Genomic DNA, 16136 nt, shown 5'->3' with positions numbered 1-16136 from the left:
TCAGAAAAAGCATGGAATTTTAAGAAAATTCCAATATACTTTCCATTATCAAACATGCACATTCTTTTTATATACACTGTTACTGAGCATGTGCAAAAGTGCACAGTATGTATGTATATATATTTTATGATTGGCTGTCACATGATAAAGGGGAGGGAAAACAGGAGTCCTTTAAAGCGCGGACAGGCATAAAAGTTTAAAAACAAAACTTTAATAATATATTACAAATAGAACTTACAAAAGCAATCTCTCAATTCATTAGTAAGTGGTGCTTTTTTTTTAGTCAATTTATTAGTCAATTTTAGTCAATTTCCAACAAAACCTAATATTATATACACTATGTTTAATACCCCTTCTACTTCAATTAAACTCCCATTTATGCAAAGATGGGAATCTGACTTTAATTTTGACTGGCCAATAGAAAAATGGTATGAAACCCTAGGATCAGACTCTTCTTTCTCAATATGTGCACACTTAAAGGAAAATTATTTAAAGGTTGCATTTAGATGGTACTTTCACCCCTCTAGAATACACAGTACAGAGCAACATAATAGTAACTGTTTGCGTGGTTGCATCGAAAGAGTCACATATTCACATATGTGGTGGCATTGTTGTCATGTTTCCAATATCTGGTCACAAGCCTCTGCCTTATTGAGCGAAATTTTTGAAAAAACAATTTGTTTGACTCCTACTCAAACACTGTTGCACAAACCTTTAATAGGTCTTAACACTAAAACAAATAAACTTGTAGCTATGATATGCACTATTGTTAAACTAAGTATAGCAAGATACTGGAAGACTATAATACCAACATTTCAAATGTTACGAAAAATTAACTTTTATTTCCAGATGAGCAGTGCTTCTGCGGATATCTTAGATACCAAAGATCAATTTTTATCCATTTGGGAACCATGGATCATGTATACGGAAAGCAAAACTAGACGACAAACTCATGAACCTGATATTTAGGTGCCGCCACTCGGTTCACACAACCCAGATCAGGATTTAATAAACTAGTTATAACATGGCTAGACTCCTTCCTCTGGATAGGGTGACTATGTCTGTGATGTGTAGACTCAGGAATGGGTTGAAAGTAACAATCATAGCCGAGCCTGATATTGTTTCATATAGCATAACTCTTGTTAAAGGGTTTACACTATATAACTTGAATTGTTTGACAAAATTGTAATGTCCTGAATTTTCTCTAATGTATACATTTTATTGAAAAACTCAATAAAAAAAATTCAGAAAAAAAACCCTAATATTATTTATGCCATTTTGTTATAATAACTTATATACTAAGTATTGTTACTGCGTACAGTATTTCTGAGCTTTTGTTGTGTAATTCAGAATATAAAAAATGACAAATAATTTTAGCTATCATAAATTATAATCATTAAATTTATTTGCAATATCTAATATTAATAATTGACTAATAACTAATAAAACCACACAGATTTTGGATTTATAAACCTTTTGACTGGAGCACTAGAGACGATATCAGTTGTTCTTCACACAGAACAGAACAGAATGGTTCTTCCATTGAAAATAATAATTAAAAAAAACTTTTTCTTACCTGTTTCTGGAAAAACACATTTGCAGTTGTATTGTGTGACATGATTTATATTATAATCCCAATTGACAGGAAATTGGTAGGTCATATTGATCATCTTTTTTAATGCATCATATATGAAAATACAGCTTATAAGTGCACAGAAACATTCTTCAGTGAAACGCGTGAAATATTGCACCAAGTAGCTAGCATTCGTTGCAACTAAAATCAGGCAGTAGAAAGACACCCAAAGTCCAATCCATAGACGAAATTCCAAATATGAAAAATTGTAATCTCTAGCATAAAGGAAGAAAAAATATACAGATTATTAAATGATTTGTATTCGTATACAATATTTTATATGTATTTGTCTTTGGGACAAATTAAAACTGAGACAGTTTTCATAATTTAAAATGATAGTAAATGTTAATACATTTTAAGAAAGAAATACATACCATTATTTTTAATTAAATTATTTTTCTTACATATTATTGGCCCTGCTGCCTGCTCCCATTGGATTCAGTAGAGCTATAATTTTTTCTCACCACTAATCTAGGTCTTATTCGGCAACAGAGACTGAATTAGAACCAGAAGTCCTGATGTTTGAACAAATACTACAGTTTCCCAAATAACCTCTCTAATCATTTTCATTCTTAACAAATTATAAAGTTGATTTATTTATTTATTTTTAATTACGGCACATACTTACTTGCTGAAGTTGAACAAGAGTCTCTCAAAAACAAGGACAGGTCCTGTGCTACTGATTATGGTAAGAGGCTGGCCAGCAAAAAGACAGAATATTCCGCCACAGATTGCAGTGCCCAAGAAGTTTTCCAGGACACCCTAGAATAAATACATGAATAAATGAAGAGTCAGCATGATGTACAACATGGTACTCTGACTTGTTTGTTTTTTAATCCATTATAGTATAACTAGTTGCTCACGCCTGTGACGTTGTGCACAACACAGCACTAATTAGCTAAAATGCAAGTCAATAGATAATAAATAAAAAGTCATGAGATCAGGGGGCTGTCAGAAGAGGCTTAGATACAAGGTAATCACAGAGGTAAAAAACATAATTTATGTAAGAACTTACCTGATAAATTCATTTCTTTCATATTAACAAGAGTCCATGAGCTAGTGACGTATGGGATATACATTCCTACCAGGAGGGGCAAAGTTTCCCAAACCTTAAAATGCCTATAAATACACCCCTCACCACACCCACAAATCAGTTTAACGAATAGCCAAGAAGTGGGGTGATAAGAAAAAAGTGCGAAGCATATAAAATAAGGAATTGGAATAATTGTGCTTTATACAAAAAAATCATAACCACCACAAAAAAGGGTGGGCCTCATGGACTCTTGTTAATATGAAAGAAATGAATTTATCAGGTAAGTTCTTACATAAATTATGTTTTCTTTCATGTAATTAACAAGAGTCCATGAGCTAGTGACGTATGGGATAATGAATACCCAAGATGTGGATCTTTCCACACAAGAGTCACTAGAGAGGGAGGGATAAAATAAAGACAGCCAATTCCTGCTGAAAATAATAATCCACACCCAAAATAAAGTTTAATGAAAAACATAAGCAGAAGATTCAAACCGAAACCACTGCCTGAAGTACCTTTCTACCAAAAACTGCTTCAGAAGAAGAGAATACATCAAAATGGTAGAATTTAGTAAAAGTATGCAAAGAGGACCAAGTCGCTGCTTTGCAAATCTGATCAACTGAAGCTTCATTCCTAAACGCCCAGGAAGTAGAAACTGACCTAGTAGAATGAGCTGTAATCCTCTGAGGCGGAGTCTTACCCGATTTAACATAGGCAAGATGAATTAAAGATTTCAACCAGGATGCCAAAGAAATGGCAGAAGCTTTCTGGCCTTTTCTAGAACCAGAAAAGATGACAAATAGACTAGAAGTCTTTCGGAAAGATTTAGTAGCTTCAACATAATATTTCAAAGCTCTAACAACATCCAAAGAATGTAACGATTTCTCCTTAGAATTCTTAGGATTAGGACATAATGAAGGAACCACGATTTCTCTACTAATGTTGTTGGAATTCACAACCTTAGGTAAAAATTCAAAAGAAGTTCGCAACACCGCCTTATCCTGATGAAAAATCAGAAAAGGAGACTCACAAGAAAGAGCAGATAATTCAGAAACTCTTCTGGCAGAAGAGATGGCCAAAAGGAACAAAACTTTCCAAGAAAGCAATTTAATGTCCAATGAATGCATAGGTTCAAACGGAGGAGCTTGAAGAGCTCCCAGAACCAAATTCAAACTCCATGGAGGAGAAATTGATTTAATGACAGGTTTTATACGAACCAAAGCTTGTACAAAACAATGAATATCAGGAAGAATAGCAATCTTTCTGTGAAAAAGAACAGAAAGAGCAGAGATTTGTCCTTTCAAGGAACTTGCGGACAAACCCTTATCTAAACCATCCTGAAGAAATTGTAATATTCTCGGAATTCTAAAAGAATACCAAGAAAAATGATGAGTAAGACACCAAGAAATATAAGTCTTCCAGACTCTATAATATATCTCTCTAGATACAGATTTACGAGCCTGTAACATAGTATCAATCACAGAGTCAGAGAAACCTCTTTGACTAAGAATCAAGCGTTCAATCTCCATACCTTTAAATTTAAGGATTTCAGATCCGGATGGAAAAAAGGACCTTGCGACAGAAGGTCTGGTCTTAACGGAAGAGTCCATGGTTGGCAAGATGCCATCCGGACAAGATCCGCATACCAAAACCTGTGAGGCCATGCCGGAGCTATTAACAGAACAAACGAGCATTCCCTCAGAATCTTGGAGATTACTCTTGGAAGAAGAACTAGAGGCGGAAAGATATAGGCAGGATGATACTTCCAAGGAAGTGATAATGCATCCACTGCCTCCGCCTGAGGATCCCGGGATCTGGACAGATACCTGGGAAGTTTCTTGTTTAGATGAGAGGCCATCAGATCTATCTCTGGAAGTCCCCACATTTGAACAATCTGAAGAAAAACCTCTGGGTGAAGAGACCATTCGCCCGGATGCAACGTTTGGCGACTGAGATAATCCGCTTCCCAATTGTCTACACCTGGGATATGAACCGCAGAGATTAGACAGGAGCTGGATTCCGCCCAAACCAAAATTCGAGATACTTCTTTCATAGCCAGAGGACTGTGAGTCCCTCCATGATGATTGATGTATGCCACAGTTGTGACATTGTCTGTCTGAAAACAAATGAACGATTCTCTCTTCAGAAGGGGCCAAAACTGAAGAGCTCTGAAAATTGCACGGAGTTCCAAAATATTGATCGGTAATCTCACCTCCTGAGATTCCCAAACTCCCTGTGCCGTCAGAGATCCTCACACAGCTCCCCAACCTGTGAGACTTGCATCTGTTGAAATTACAGTCCAGGTCGGAAGAACAAAAGAAGCCCCCTGAATTAAACGATGGTGATCTGTCCACCACGTTAGAGAGTGTCGAACAATCGGTTTTAAAGATATTAATTGAGATATCTTCGTGTAATCCCTGCACCATTGGTTCAGCATACAGGGCTGAAGAGGTCGCATGTGAAAACGAGCAAAGGGGATCGCGTCCGATGCAGCAGTCATGAGACCTAGAATTTCCATGCATAAGGCTACCGAAGGGAATGATTGTGACTGAAGGTTTCGACAAGCTGTAATCAATTTTAGACGTCTCTTGTCTGTTAAAGACAGAGTCATGGACACTGAATCTATCTGGAAACCCAGAAAGGTTACCCTTGTTTGAGGAATCAAAGAACTTTTTGATAAATTGATCCTCCAACCATGATCTTGAAGAAACAACACAAGTCGATTCGTATGAGACTCTGCTAAATGTAAAGACTGAGCAAGTACCAAGATATCGTCCAAATAAGGAAATACCACAATACCCTGTTCTCTGATTACAGACAGAAGGGCACGAGAATCTTTGTGAAAATTCTTGGAGCTGTGGCAAGGCCAAACGGTAGAGCCACAAATTGGTAATGCTTGTCTAGAAAAGAGAATCTCAGGAACTGAAAATGATCTGGATGAATCGGAATATGCAGATATGCATCCTGTAAATCTATTGTGGACATATAATTCCCTTGCTGAACAAAAGGCAATATAGTCCTTACAGTTACCATCTTGAACGTTGGTATCCTTACATAACGATTCAATAATTTTAGATCCAGAACTGGTCTGAAGGAATTCTCCTTCTTTGGTACAATGAAGAGATTTGAATAAAACCCCATCCCCTGTTCCGGAACTGGAACTGGCATAATTACTCCAGCCAACTCTAGATCTGAAACACAATTCAGAAATGCTTGAGCTTTCACTGGATTTACTGGGACACGGGAAAGAAAAAATCTCTTTGCAGGAGGTCTCATCTTGAAACCAATTCTGTACCCTTCTGAAACAATGCTCTGAATCCAAAGATTGTGAACAGAATTGATCCAAATTTCTTTGAAAAAACGTAACCTGCCCCCTACCAGCTGAACTGGAATGAGGGCCGTACCTTCATGTGAACTTAGAAGCAGGCTTTGCCTTTCTAGTAGGCTTGGATTTATTCCAGACTGGAGATGGTTTCCAAACTGAAACTGCTCCTGAGGACGAAGGATCAGGCTTTTGTTCTTTGTTGAAACGAAAGGAACGAAAACGATTGTTAGCCCTGTTTTTACCTTTAGATTTTTTATCCTGTGGTAAAAAAGTTCCTTTCCCACCAGTAACAGTTGAAATAATAGAATCCAACTGAGAACCAAATAATTTGTTTCCCTGGAAAGAAATGGAAAGTAGAGTTGATTTAGAAGCCATATCAGCATTCCAAGTCTTAAGCCATAAAGCTCTTCTGGCTAAGATAGCTAGAGACATAAACCTAACATCAACTCTAATAATATCAAAAATGGCATCACAGATAAAATTATTAGCATGCTGAAGAAGAAGAATAATATCATGAGAATCACGATTTGCTACTTGTTGCGCTAGGGTTTCCAACCAAAAAGTTGAAGCTGCAGCAACATCAGCCAATGATATAGCAGGTCTAAGAAGATTACCTGAACACAGATAAGCTTTTCTTAGAAAGGATTCAATTTTTCTATCTAAAGGATCCTTAAACGAGGTACCATCTGACGTAGGAATGGTAGTACGTTTAGCAAGGGTAGAAATAGCCCCATCAACTTTAGGGATTTTGTCCCAAAATTCTAACCTGTCAGGCGGAACAGGATATAATTGCTTAAAACGTTTAGAAGGAGTAAATGAATTACCCAATTTATCCCATTCTTTGGAAATCACTGCAGAAATAGCATTAGGAACAGGAAAAACTTCTGGAATAACCGCAGGAGCTTTAAAAACCTTATCCAAACGTATAGAATTAGTATCAAGAGGACTAGAATCCTCTATTTCTAAAGCAATTAGTACTTCTTTAAGTAAAGAGCGAATAAATTCCATCTTAAATAAATATGAAGATTTATCAGCATCAATCTCTGAGATAGAATCCTCTGAACCAGAAGAGTCCAAAGAATCAGAATGATGGTGTTCATTTAAAAATTCATCTGTAGAGAGAGAAGATTTAAAAGACTTTTTACGTTTACTAGAAGGAGAAATAACAGACAAAGCCTTCTTTATGGATTCAGAAACAAAATCTCTTATGTTATCAGGAACATTCTGCACCTTAGATGTTGAGGGAACTGCAACAGGCAATGGTACATCACTAAAGGAAATATTATCTGCTTTAACAAGTTTGTCATGACAATTATTACAAACAACAGCTGGAGGAATAGCTACCAAAAGTTTACAGCAGATACACTTAGCTTTGGTAGATCCAGCAGGCAGTGGTTTTCCTGTAGTATCTTCTGGCTCAGATGCAACGTGAGACATCTTGCAATATGTAAGAGAAAAAACAACATATAAAGCAAAATAGATCAAATTCCTTATAAGACAGTTTCAGGAATGGGAAAAAAATGCCAAACATCAAGCTTCTAGCAACCAGAAGCAAATGAAAAATGAGACTGAAATAATGTGGAGACAAAAGCGACGCCCATATTTTTTGGCGCCAAATAAGACGCCCACATTATTTGGCGCCTAAATGCTTTTGGCGCCAAAAATGACGCCACATCCGGAACGCCGACATTTTTGGCGCAAAATAACGTCAAAAAATGACGCAACTTCCGGCGACACGTATGACGCCGGAAACGGAAAAGAATTTTTGCGCCAAAAAAGTCCGCGCCAAGAATGACGCAATAAAATGAAGCATTTTCGGCCCCCGCGAGCCTAACAGCCCACAGGGAAAAAAGTCAAATTTTTGAGGTAAGAAAAATATGATAATTTAAAGCATAATCCCAAATATGAAACTGACTGTCTGGAAATAAGGAAAGTTGAACATTCTGAGTCAAGGCAAATAAATGTTTGAATACATATATTTAGAACTTTATAAATAAAGTGCCCAACCATAGCTTAGAGTGTCACAGAAAATAAGACTTACTTACCCCAGGACACTCATCTACATGTTTGTAGAAAGCCAAACCAGTACTGAAACGAGAATCAGTAGAGGAAATGGTAAATATAAGAGTATATCGTCGATCTGAAAAGGGAGGTAAGAGATGAATCTCTACGACCGATAACAGAGAACCTTATGAAATAGACCCCGTAGAAGGAGATCACTGCATTCAATAGGCAATACTCTCCTCACATCCCTCTGACATTCACTGCACGCTGAGAGGAAAACCGGGCTCCAACTTGCTGCGGAGCGCATATCAACGTAGAATCTAGCACAAACTTACTTCACCACCTCCCTTGGAGGCAAAGTTTGTAAAACTGATTTGTGGGTGTGGTGAGGGGTGTATTTATAGGCATTTTAAGGTTTGGGAAACTTTGCCCCTCCTGGTAGGAATGTATATCCCATACGTCACTAGCTCATGGACTCTTGTTAATTACATGAAAGAAAGTATATTAATATATAAAGGGATTATCTATCTTTTTAAAATATATAAATTGGTGTTGACTGTCCCTTTAAGTAAGTGTAAATGAAATGTCATTCAATTTATAATCTACAAAGCAGCGGTTCACAATCTCAGGTGAGCATGTCACACATTAATGCTGAATGTGAAAAGATCACCAAGAAAAATAAAAAAAAATACAAACCTGCATGTTATCAGTAGAATCTCCCAACATTCCACCAAACGTAATTGAATTTGTTATAGTGGCCAAATAAATAAATAAAATAGCGGAAAGGCATTGTATATTGAGCGCATCATAAAAATCACTCCAGTACCATGGCGCCTTTCTTTTGATATCTTTGATTAGACCTCCAAAAAACCTTTAAAGCAAATAAAAACAGTGATTAATTTTATTTCACTTGCATTTTTATTTTACCACTTGTATATAAATATTATTAATAACTGACAACTAGTAGATGTATTAAAGTGCCATAAAACATGTTGAGATCTGTGCATATCCTCAAAGGGCTAATTAAGTAAAAAAAGTTTTCATAAGAAAATGTTTAAAAATTGCTGCCAAGTATTTTAAAATAATTTTAAAATAAGCAAAATTAGTAACATAGCCATGCTGATCCACCCCCCTTATAAGTGTTTAGCATCAGAAACACAGGCATTGTATTCAGCTGAGTTCACAGCAGCTAATTTGCTTCTAGGCATGCTCCAGCAGATAATGACTGTTAAAGTCTGCATTCTCCCAAACAAAGGTGGATATAGATACCACCATTGAAGGAATTGTGTGGGGGGAGTTAGAGCTGTACAATTCAGAAAATTAAAAGAAAGGGTTAATGGCAAGGCACTGCAGTATAAATTTGCAGGTAAAGTAATTAAAGTACATATTATTATATTTTGTTTTATGTCCCTTTAACGTTACTATTTCACTGTTGCTTGCATACCCTTGTAAAGGAGTTAAATACATGCTTGATATAATGATGTATTCAATGCAAAGATTAACCTTAAAATAATATGTAGATGTATTTTTACAATTATAATAGTTGTTTAAATATTGAAAACATAAGTGTGAAGGTTTAGTTTCTATAAAATACTTCAATTTCTATAAAGTAATGGGTGCTGCCATGTTTGAATTAGTTTTCTATTTATCTCTGTTTGTACAAACAAAGCTGTGTGGAAACCCTTTTTGGATAGTCTCTTTAATCGCTTGTTTTATATTTGTTTCTTAATTGTCTTCAGATAAGGGGCAACTTAAGTTCAAACATGGCGGCCTCATTATTTTATAAAAAACAACTTTAGAAAACCAACAATTTTAGGAGTTAAATTATAGGAAAAGGGAACAAAATAAATAATGCAAGTATATTGCAAAGGTTTTTAACTACACAACTTACTAACTAACAATTAAACATGCTATATTATAATCTCACACTGTTTCATATCCCTTTAAACAGTTATTGACAGCAATGCATTACTTAAGCCTAGCTTAAAACATCTGATGAGCCAATAGCATCTGACATATGTGCATAGCCACCAATCACTAGCTAGGCCCCAGTAGTGCATTGCTGCTCTGGAGCAGATTATGTTTAACCCCCTTTGTAGGGGTTAAACACATAGTTAAATTCATGCAACGGTGCAGTCAGAGCATTTTCTTTTTGTACTTTTATAAGTATTTAATGTCATTTTATGAATGCAGGATTGATGTGCTGAGTCTAAGAAAAACATGGCTAGCAGGTGATTTATTTCAGTAAGTAATATAGAAACTAAGAAATATTTAAACACTCAAGAGGCTTTAAATTTAACCTCTCATAAAAGACAAATATTGCCGGTCCACTAAAGAGGGCATCAGTTATTATTGCCAAACATGGTTTTTTTTAAATGCAGCCACCAATCAGCATCTAGCTTCTAGTATTGCATTACTGCTTCTGACCCTATCTAGGTATGCTTTTCAACAAAGGATACCAAGAAAACAAAACAAAAATTTAGACATAAACTGGAAAGTTGTGTAAAATTAAATGCTCTATCTGGATCATGAAGTAAATTTTGACTTTACCTTTAAACTAAATAAAAAAAACAAGAAACAATTGCCTTACTTTCCAGTTTTTTTGAGCTCCTCACTGACATGCGGGTGCCCATGAGCGAGTTTCTCCTCATGATGATGTAAACTTCCATTGCAGCTGGATCCTCTAAGTAGCATTTGTTTCCTGTTGTAAAAGATGTGTTTAATCAACTACTGGGAATATATACATATTTCATAGCCAATCATGTTCTTATTATCCATTAATGGGTCAGTAAACTCCTTGTAATTACAACCTTTTTGTGCAGTTTACCAATAGATTAGCACATCAGCAGAATCTAAACTATTAGAGAACAGATGAATGTAATGCAATTGTTTTTCAATGGGCGAACACCTCCACCCCACTTTCCTTATTTGTGTTTGACTTGAGTCTGGAGATGACATGACTTGCCACTGTCAATGTGTTAACAAAATCTCCATTGTTTGGCTTCAGCAGAAAAGATAACAAACAACAAATTATGGAGAGATATGTGGCATGGTTAGGCTTGTGAAGTCTGCCGTGTGCTCTTTCTTTTTATTATTTTATATTTCAAAGTGTTTACTGTCCCTTTAAGCCTGTTCCCCATAAACAAGATGTGTATTTGTTAAACTTGTAAATTTTAATAAAACTAACATTGGCAAAAGAATAACACAACATGAGGAGATGTTGTACAAGAACAGAAGATATTAGATATTATTGATAGACTATTAGGATCTATTATTATTATTTTCAATGGGACAAGATTGTACAGGGTTATAAAGGGGGTACAATAAAATATAAATATTATAATCACAGGGCAGTACTGACTAAATAGTACAGACAGGAATAAACTGCAGTATTACAGGTCAATAATGGCGGATGGGAGCAGTGCAGGCCAGCAGAGTAAGGGCAGTGATGGTCTGCAGGAACATTAGGCAGTGATGTACAGGGTAGTTATGGTCAGTAGGAACCCAGAAAGTAATAGCCGACAGGTTCACAGGCAATAATGACCAGAAAGGTGCAAGGAAATATAACAGCTAGAAGAGCACGGTGAGTAATAGCCAGTAGGATACAGGGTAGCAATGGACATCAGAATAATATAGACAGCAATAGTCAGTAGGAGTCCATGGCTGTAATAATCAGCTGCACAGACAGCACATGAGTGTAATAGCCAGCAGGAGAACAGATAGTAATGACCAGCAAGCAGGAGAACATGACTGTAATGACCAGCAAGCAGGAGCACATGACTGTGATGACCAAAAGGAGCACCTGACTGTAATGACCAGCAGCAGCACAGAAAGTAATGACCAGCAACAGCAAATGACTGATGACCAGCAGCAGCACAGACAGCAATGACCAGCAGTAGCACAAACAGTAATGACAAGCAGGAGCACATGACTGTAATGACCAGCAGCAGCACATGATTGTAATGACCAGCAGCAGCACATGATTGTAATGACCAACATCAGCACATGACTGTGATGACCAGCAAGCAGGAGCACATGACTGTAATGACTAGCAAGCAGGAGCACATGACTGTGATGATGAGCAGTAGCATGACTGTAATGACCCGCAGGTAGGAGAACATGATTGTAATGACCAGCAGCACAAATAGTAATGACCAGCATGAGCACGTCTGTGATGACCAGCAGCAGCACAGACAGTAATGACCAGCAGCACAAATAGTAATGACCAGCATGAGCACATGTCTGTGATGATGAGCAGTAGCATATGATTGTAATGACCCGCAGGTAGGAAGGAGCACATGATTGTAATGACCAGCAGCACAAATAGTAATGACCAGCAGGAGCACATGTCTGTGATGACCAGCAGCAGCACAGATAGTAATGACCAGCACTAGCACATGACTGTAATAATCAACACCAGCACAGACTGTAATTACCAGAAGAGCACATGACTGTAATGACCAGGAGCAGCACAGATAGTAATGACCAGCAACAGCACATGACTGTTATGACCAGCAGCAGCACAGACAGTGATGACCAGGAGTAGCACAAACAGTAATGACCAGCAGGAGTGCATGACTGTAATGACCAGCAGCAGCACATGACTGTAATGACCAACACCAGCACATACAGTAATGACCAGCAGGAGCACATGATTGTAATGGCTAGCAGCAGTACAGGCAGTAATTACCAACACCAGCACAGACAGTAATGACCACCAGGAGCATATGATTGTAATGACCAACACCAGAACAGATATTAATTACCAGTAGGAGCACATGACTGTAATGACATGCAAGAGCAGATAACTGTGATGACCAGCAGCAGCACAGACAATAATGACCAGCAGCAGCATAGACAGAACTGACCAACAGGAGCACATGACTGTAATAAGCAGCAGCAGCACAGACTGTAAAGTACAGCAGCAGCACAGAGTGTTATGACCAGCAGCATAGACAGCACATGACTGTAATGACCAGCAGGAGCACAGATATTAATGAACAGCAGGAGCATATGACTGTAGACCAGCAGGTAGGAGCACATGACTGTAATGACCAACAGCAGCACAGACAGTAATGATCAACATCAGCACATGACAAAATGACAAGCAGCAGCACAGACAGTAATGATCAACACCAGCACATACAGTAATGACCAGCAGGAGCACATGATTGTAATAACCAGCACCAGCACATACAGTAATGACCAGTAGGAACACAGACAGTAATGATCAACACCAACACAGGCAGTAATGACCAGCAGCAGTACATAACTAATGACCAGCAGCAGCACAGACAGTAATGACCAGCAGGAGCACATGACTGTAACGACCAACACCAGAACAGACAGTAATGAACAGCAGGAGCACATGACTGTAACGACCAACACCAGAACAGACAGTAATGAACAGCAGGAGCACATGACTGTAATAACCAACACCAGAACAAACAGTAATGACCAGTAGGAGCACAGACAGTAATTACCAACACCAACACAGGCAGTAATGACCAGCAGCAGTACATGACTAATGAACAGCAACAGCACAGACAATAATGACCAGCAGGAGCACATGACTGTAATGATCAACAACAGCACAGATAGAATTGACCAGTAGGTGCACATGACTGTAATGAAGAACAGGAGCAAAGACAGTAATGATCAGCAGGAGCGCGTGACTGTAATGACCAGAAACAGCACAGACAGCAATGACCAGCAGCACATACAGTAATGACCAGCAGGAGCACATCACTGTAATGACCAGCAGCAGCACAGATAGTAATAACCAGCAACAACACATGACTGTGATGACCAGCAGCAGCACAGACAGCAATGGCCAGCAGCACAGACAGTAATGACCAGCAGGAGAATATGACTGTAATGACAAGCAGCAGAACAGACAGTAATGTATAGCAGCAACACAGATAGCGGTGACCAGCAGGAGCACATGACTGTAATGAGCAGCAGCACAGTTAGTAATAACCAGAAACAGCACATGACTGTGATGACCAGCAGCAGCACAGATAGCAATGACCAGCAGCACAGACAGTAATGGCTAGTAGAAGCATATGACTGTAATGACAAGCAGCAGAACAGACAGTAATGTATAGCAGCAGCACAGATAGCAATGACCAGAAGCACAGACAGTAATGGCTAGCAGGAGCATATGACTGTAATGACAAGCAGCAGAACAGACAGTAATGCATAGCAGCAGAGATAGTGGTGACCAGCAGGAGCACATGACTGTAATGACCACCAGCAGCACAGATAGTAATGACCAGCAACAGCACATGACTGTGATCACCAGCAGCAGCACATATAGCAATGACCAGCAGCACGGACAGTAATGGCCAGCAGGAGCATATGACTGTAATGACAAGCAGCAGAACAGGCAGTAATATATAGCAGCAGCACAGATAGTGGTGACCAACAGGAGCACATGACTGTAATGACCAGCAGCAGCACAGACAGTAATCGCCAGCAGGAGCATATGACTGTAATGGCAAGCAGCAGAACAGACAGTAATGTATAGCAGCACAGATAGTGGTGACCAGCAGGAGCACAAACAGTAATTAACATCAGCAGACAGTAATAACCAACACCAGCACATGATTGTAATGACCAGCACCAGCACAGACAGTATTGACCAGCAACAGCACATGACTAGAATGACAGTAATGACCAGCAACATCACATGACTGTAATGATCAACACCAGCACAGATAGTAATGACCAGCAGCAGCACATGACTGTAATGACCAGCAGGAGCACATAACTGTGATGACCAACACCAGCACAGGCAGTAATGATCAACAGTACAGATAGTAGTGACCAGCAGGAGCACAGACAGTAATGACCAGCAACAGCTGCAGTAATGACCAGAGGAGCACATGACTGTAATGGCCAGCAGGAGCACATGACTGTAATGACCAGCAGGAGCACATGACTGTAATGACCAGCAGGAGCACATGACTGTAATGACCAGCAGGGGCACATGACTGGTGACTGTAATGACCACCAACACAGAGAGTAATGACCAGCAGGAGCACATGACTGTAATGACCAACACCAGCACAGACAGTAATGACCAGCAGGAGTGCATGACTGTAATGGCCAGCAGCAGCACGATTGTAATGACCAACACCAGCACAGACAATAATGACCAGCAGGAGCACATGACTGTAATGACCAGCAGGAACGTGTGACTGTAATGACCAGCAGCAGCACATGACTATAATGACCAACACCAGCACAGACTGTAATGACTAGCAGGAGAACATGACTGTAATGACCAGCAGAAGTACAGGCAGTAATGAACAGCAGGAGCATATGACTGTAATGACCATCAAGAGCATGGACAGTAATGACCAGTAATAGTACGGACAGTAATGACCAGCAGGAGCACAGACAATAATGACCAGTAGTAGCATGGACACTAATGACCATGAGGAGCACAGACAGTAATGACCAGTAGTAGCACAGACAGTAATGACCATCAGGAGCACAGACAGTAATGACCAGTAGTAGCACAGACAGTAATGACCAGCAGGAGCACAGACAGTAATGACCAGCAGGAGCACAGACAGTAATGACCAGTAGTAGCATAGACAGTAAAGACCAGCAGGAGCATAGACAGTAATGACCAGTAGTAGCACAGACAGTAATGACCAGCAGGAGCACAGACAGTAATGACCAGTAGTAGCACGGACAGTAATGACCAGTAGTAGCACGGACAGTAATGACCACCCAGGAGCACAGACAGTAATGACCAGTAGTAGCATGGACAGTAATGACCAGCAGGAGCACAGACAGTAATGACCAGCAGGAGCACAGACAGTAATGACCAGTAGTAGCATGGACAGTAATGACCAGCAGGAGCACAGATAGTAATGACCAGCAGGAGCACAGACAGTAATGACCAGTAGTAGCACAGACAGTAATGACCAGCCAGGAGCACAGACAGTAATGACCATTAGTAGCACGGACAGTAATGACCAGCAGGAGCACAGACAGTAATGACCAGAAGGAGCACAGACAGTAATGACCAGTAGTAGCCCAGACAGTAATGACCAGCAGGAGCACAGACAGTAATGACCAGTAGTAGCACAGACTGTAAAGACCAGCAGGAGCACAGACAGTAATGA

General features: G+C 39.1%; 1 protein-coding gene across 1 annotated transcript in view; it reads right to left on the bottom strand.

Annotated features, from left to right (window-relative positions):
- SLC4A9 (solute carrier family 4 member 9) overlaps positions 1 to 16136 on the bottom strand; it is an 86941-nt gene that overhangs the window by 51720 nt on the left and 19085 nt on the right. The window contains exons 8-11 of the mRNA XM_053717231.1: positions 10586 to 10696; positions 8692 to 8866; positions 2262 to 2395; positions 1577 to 1848 (exon numbers count right to left, since the gene is read on the bottom strand). Of these exons, the coding sequence (XP_053573206.1) occupies positions 1577 to 1848; positions 2262 to 2395; positions 8692 to 8866; positions 10586 to 10696 (692 nt within the window). The remainder of the gene's footprint in view (positions 1 to 1576; positions 1849 to 2261; positions 2396 to 8691; positions 8867 to 10585; positions 10697 to 16136) is intronic.

Source organism: Bombina bombina, chromosome 6 (genome assembly GCF_027579735.1).
Source record: "Bombina bombina isolate aBomBom1 chromosome 6, aBomBom1.pri, whole genome shotgun sequence".
In the NCBI taxonomy this organism is placed as follows: domain Eukaryota; kingdom Metazoa; phylum Chordata; class Amphibia; order Anura; family Bombinatoridae; genus Bombina; species Bombina bombina.
The sequence above is the reverse complement of the archived record's forward strand: the minus strand, read 5'-3'. Positions and strand labels throughout refer to the sequence as shown.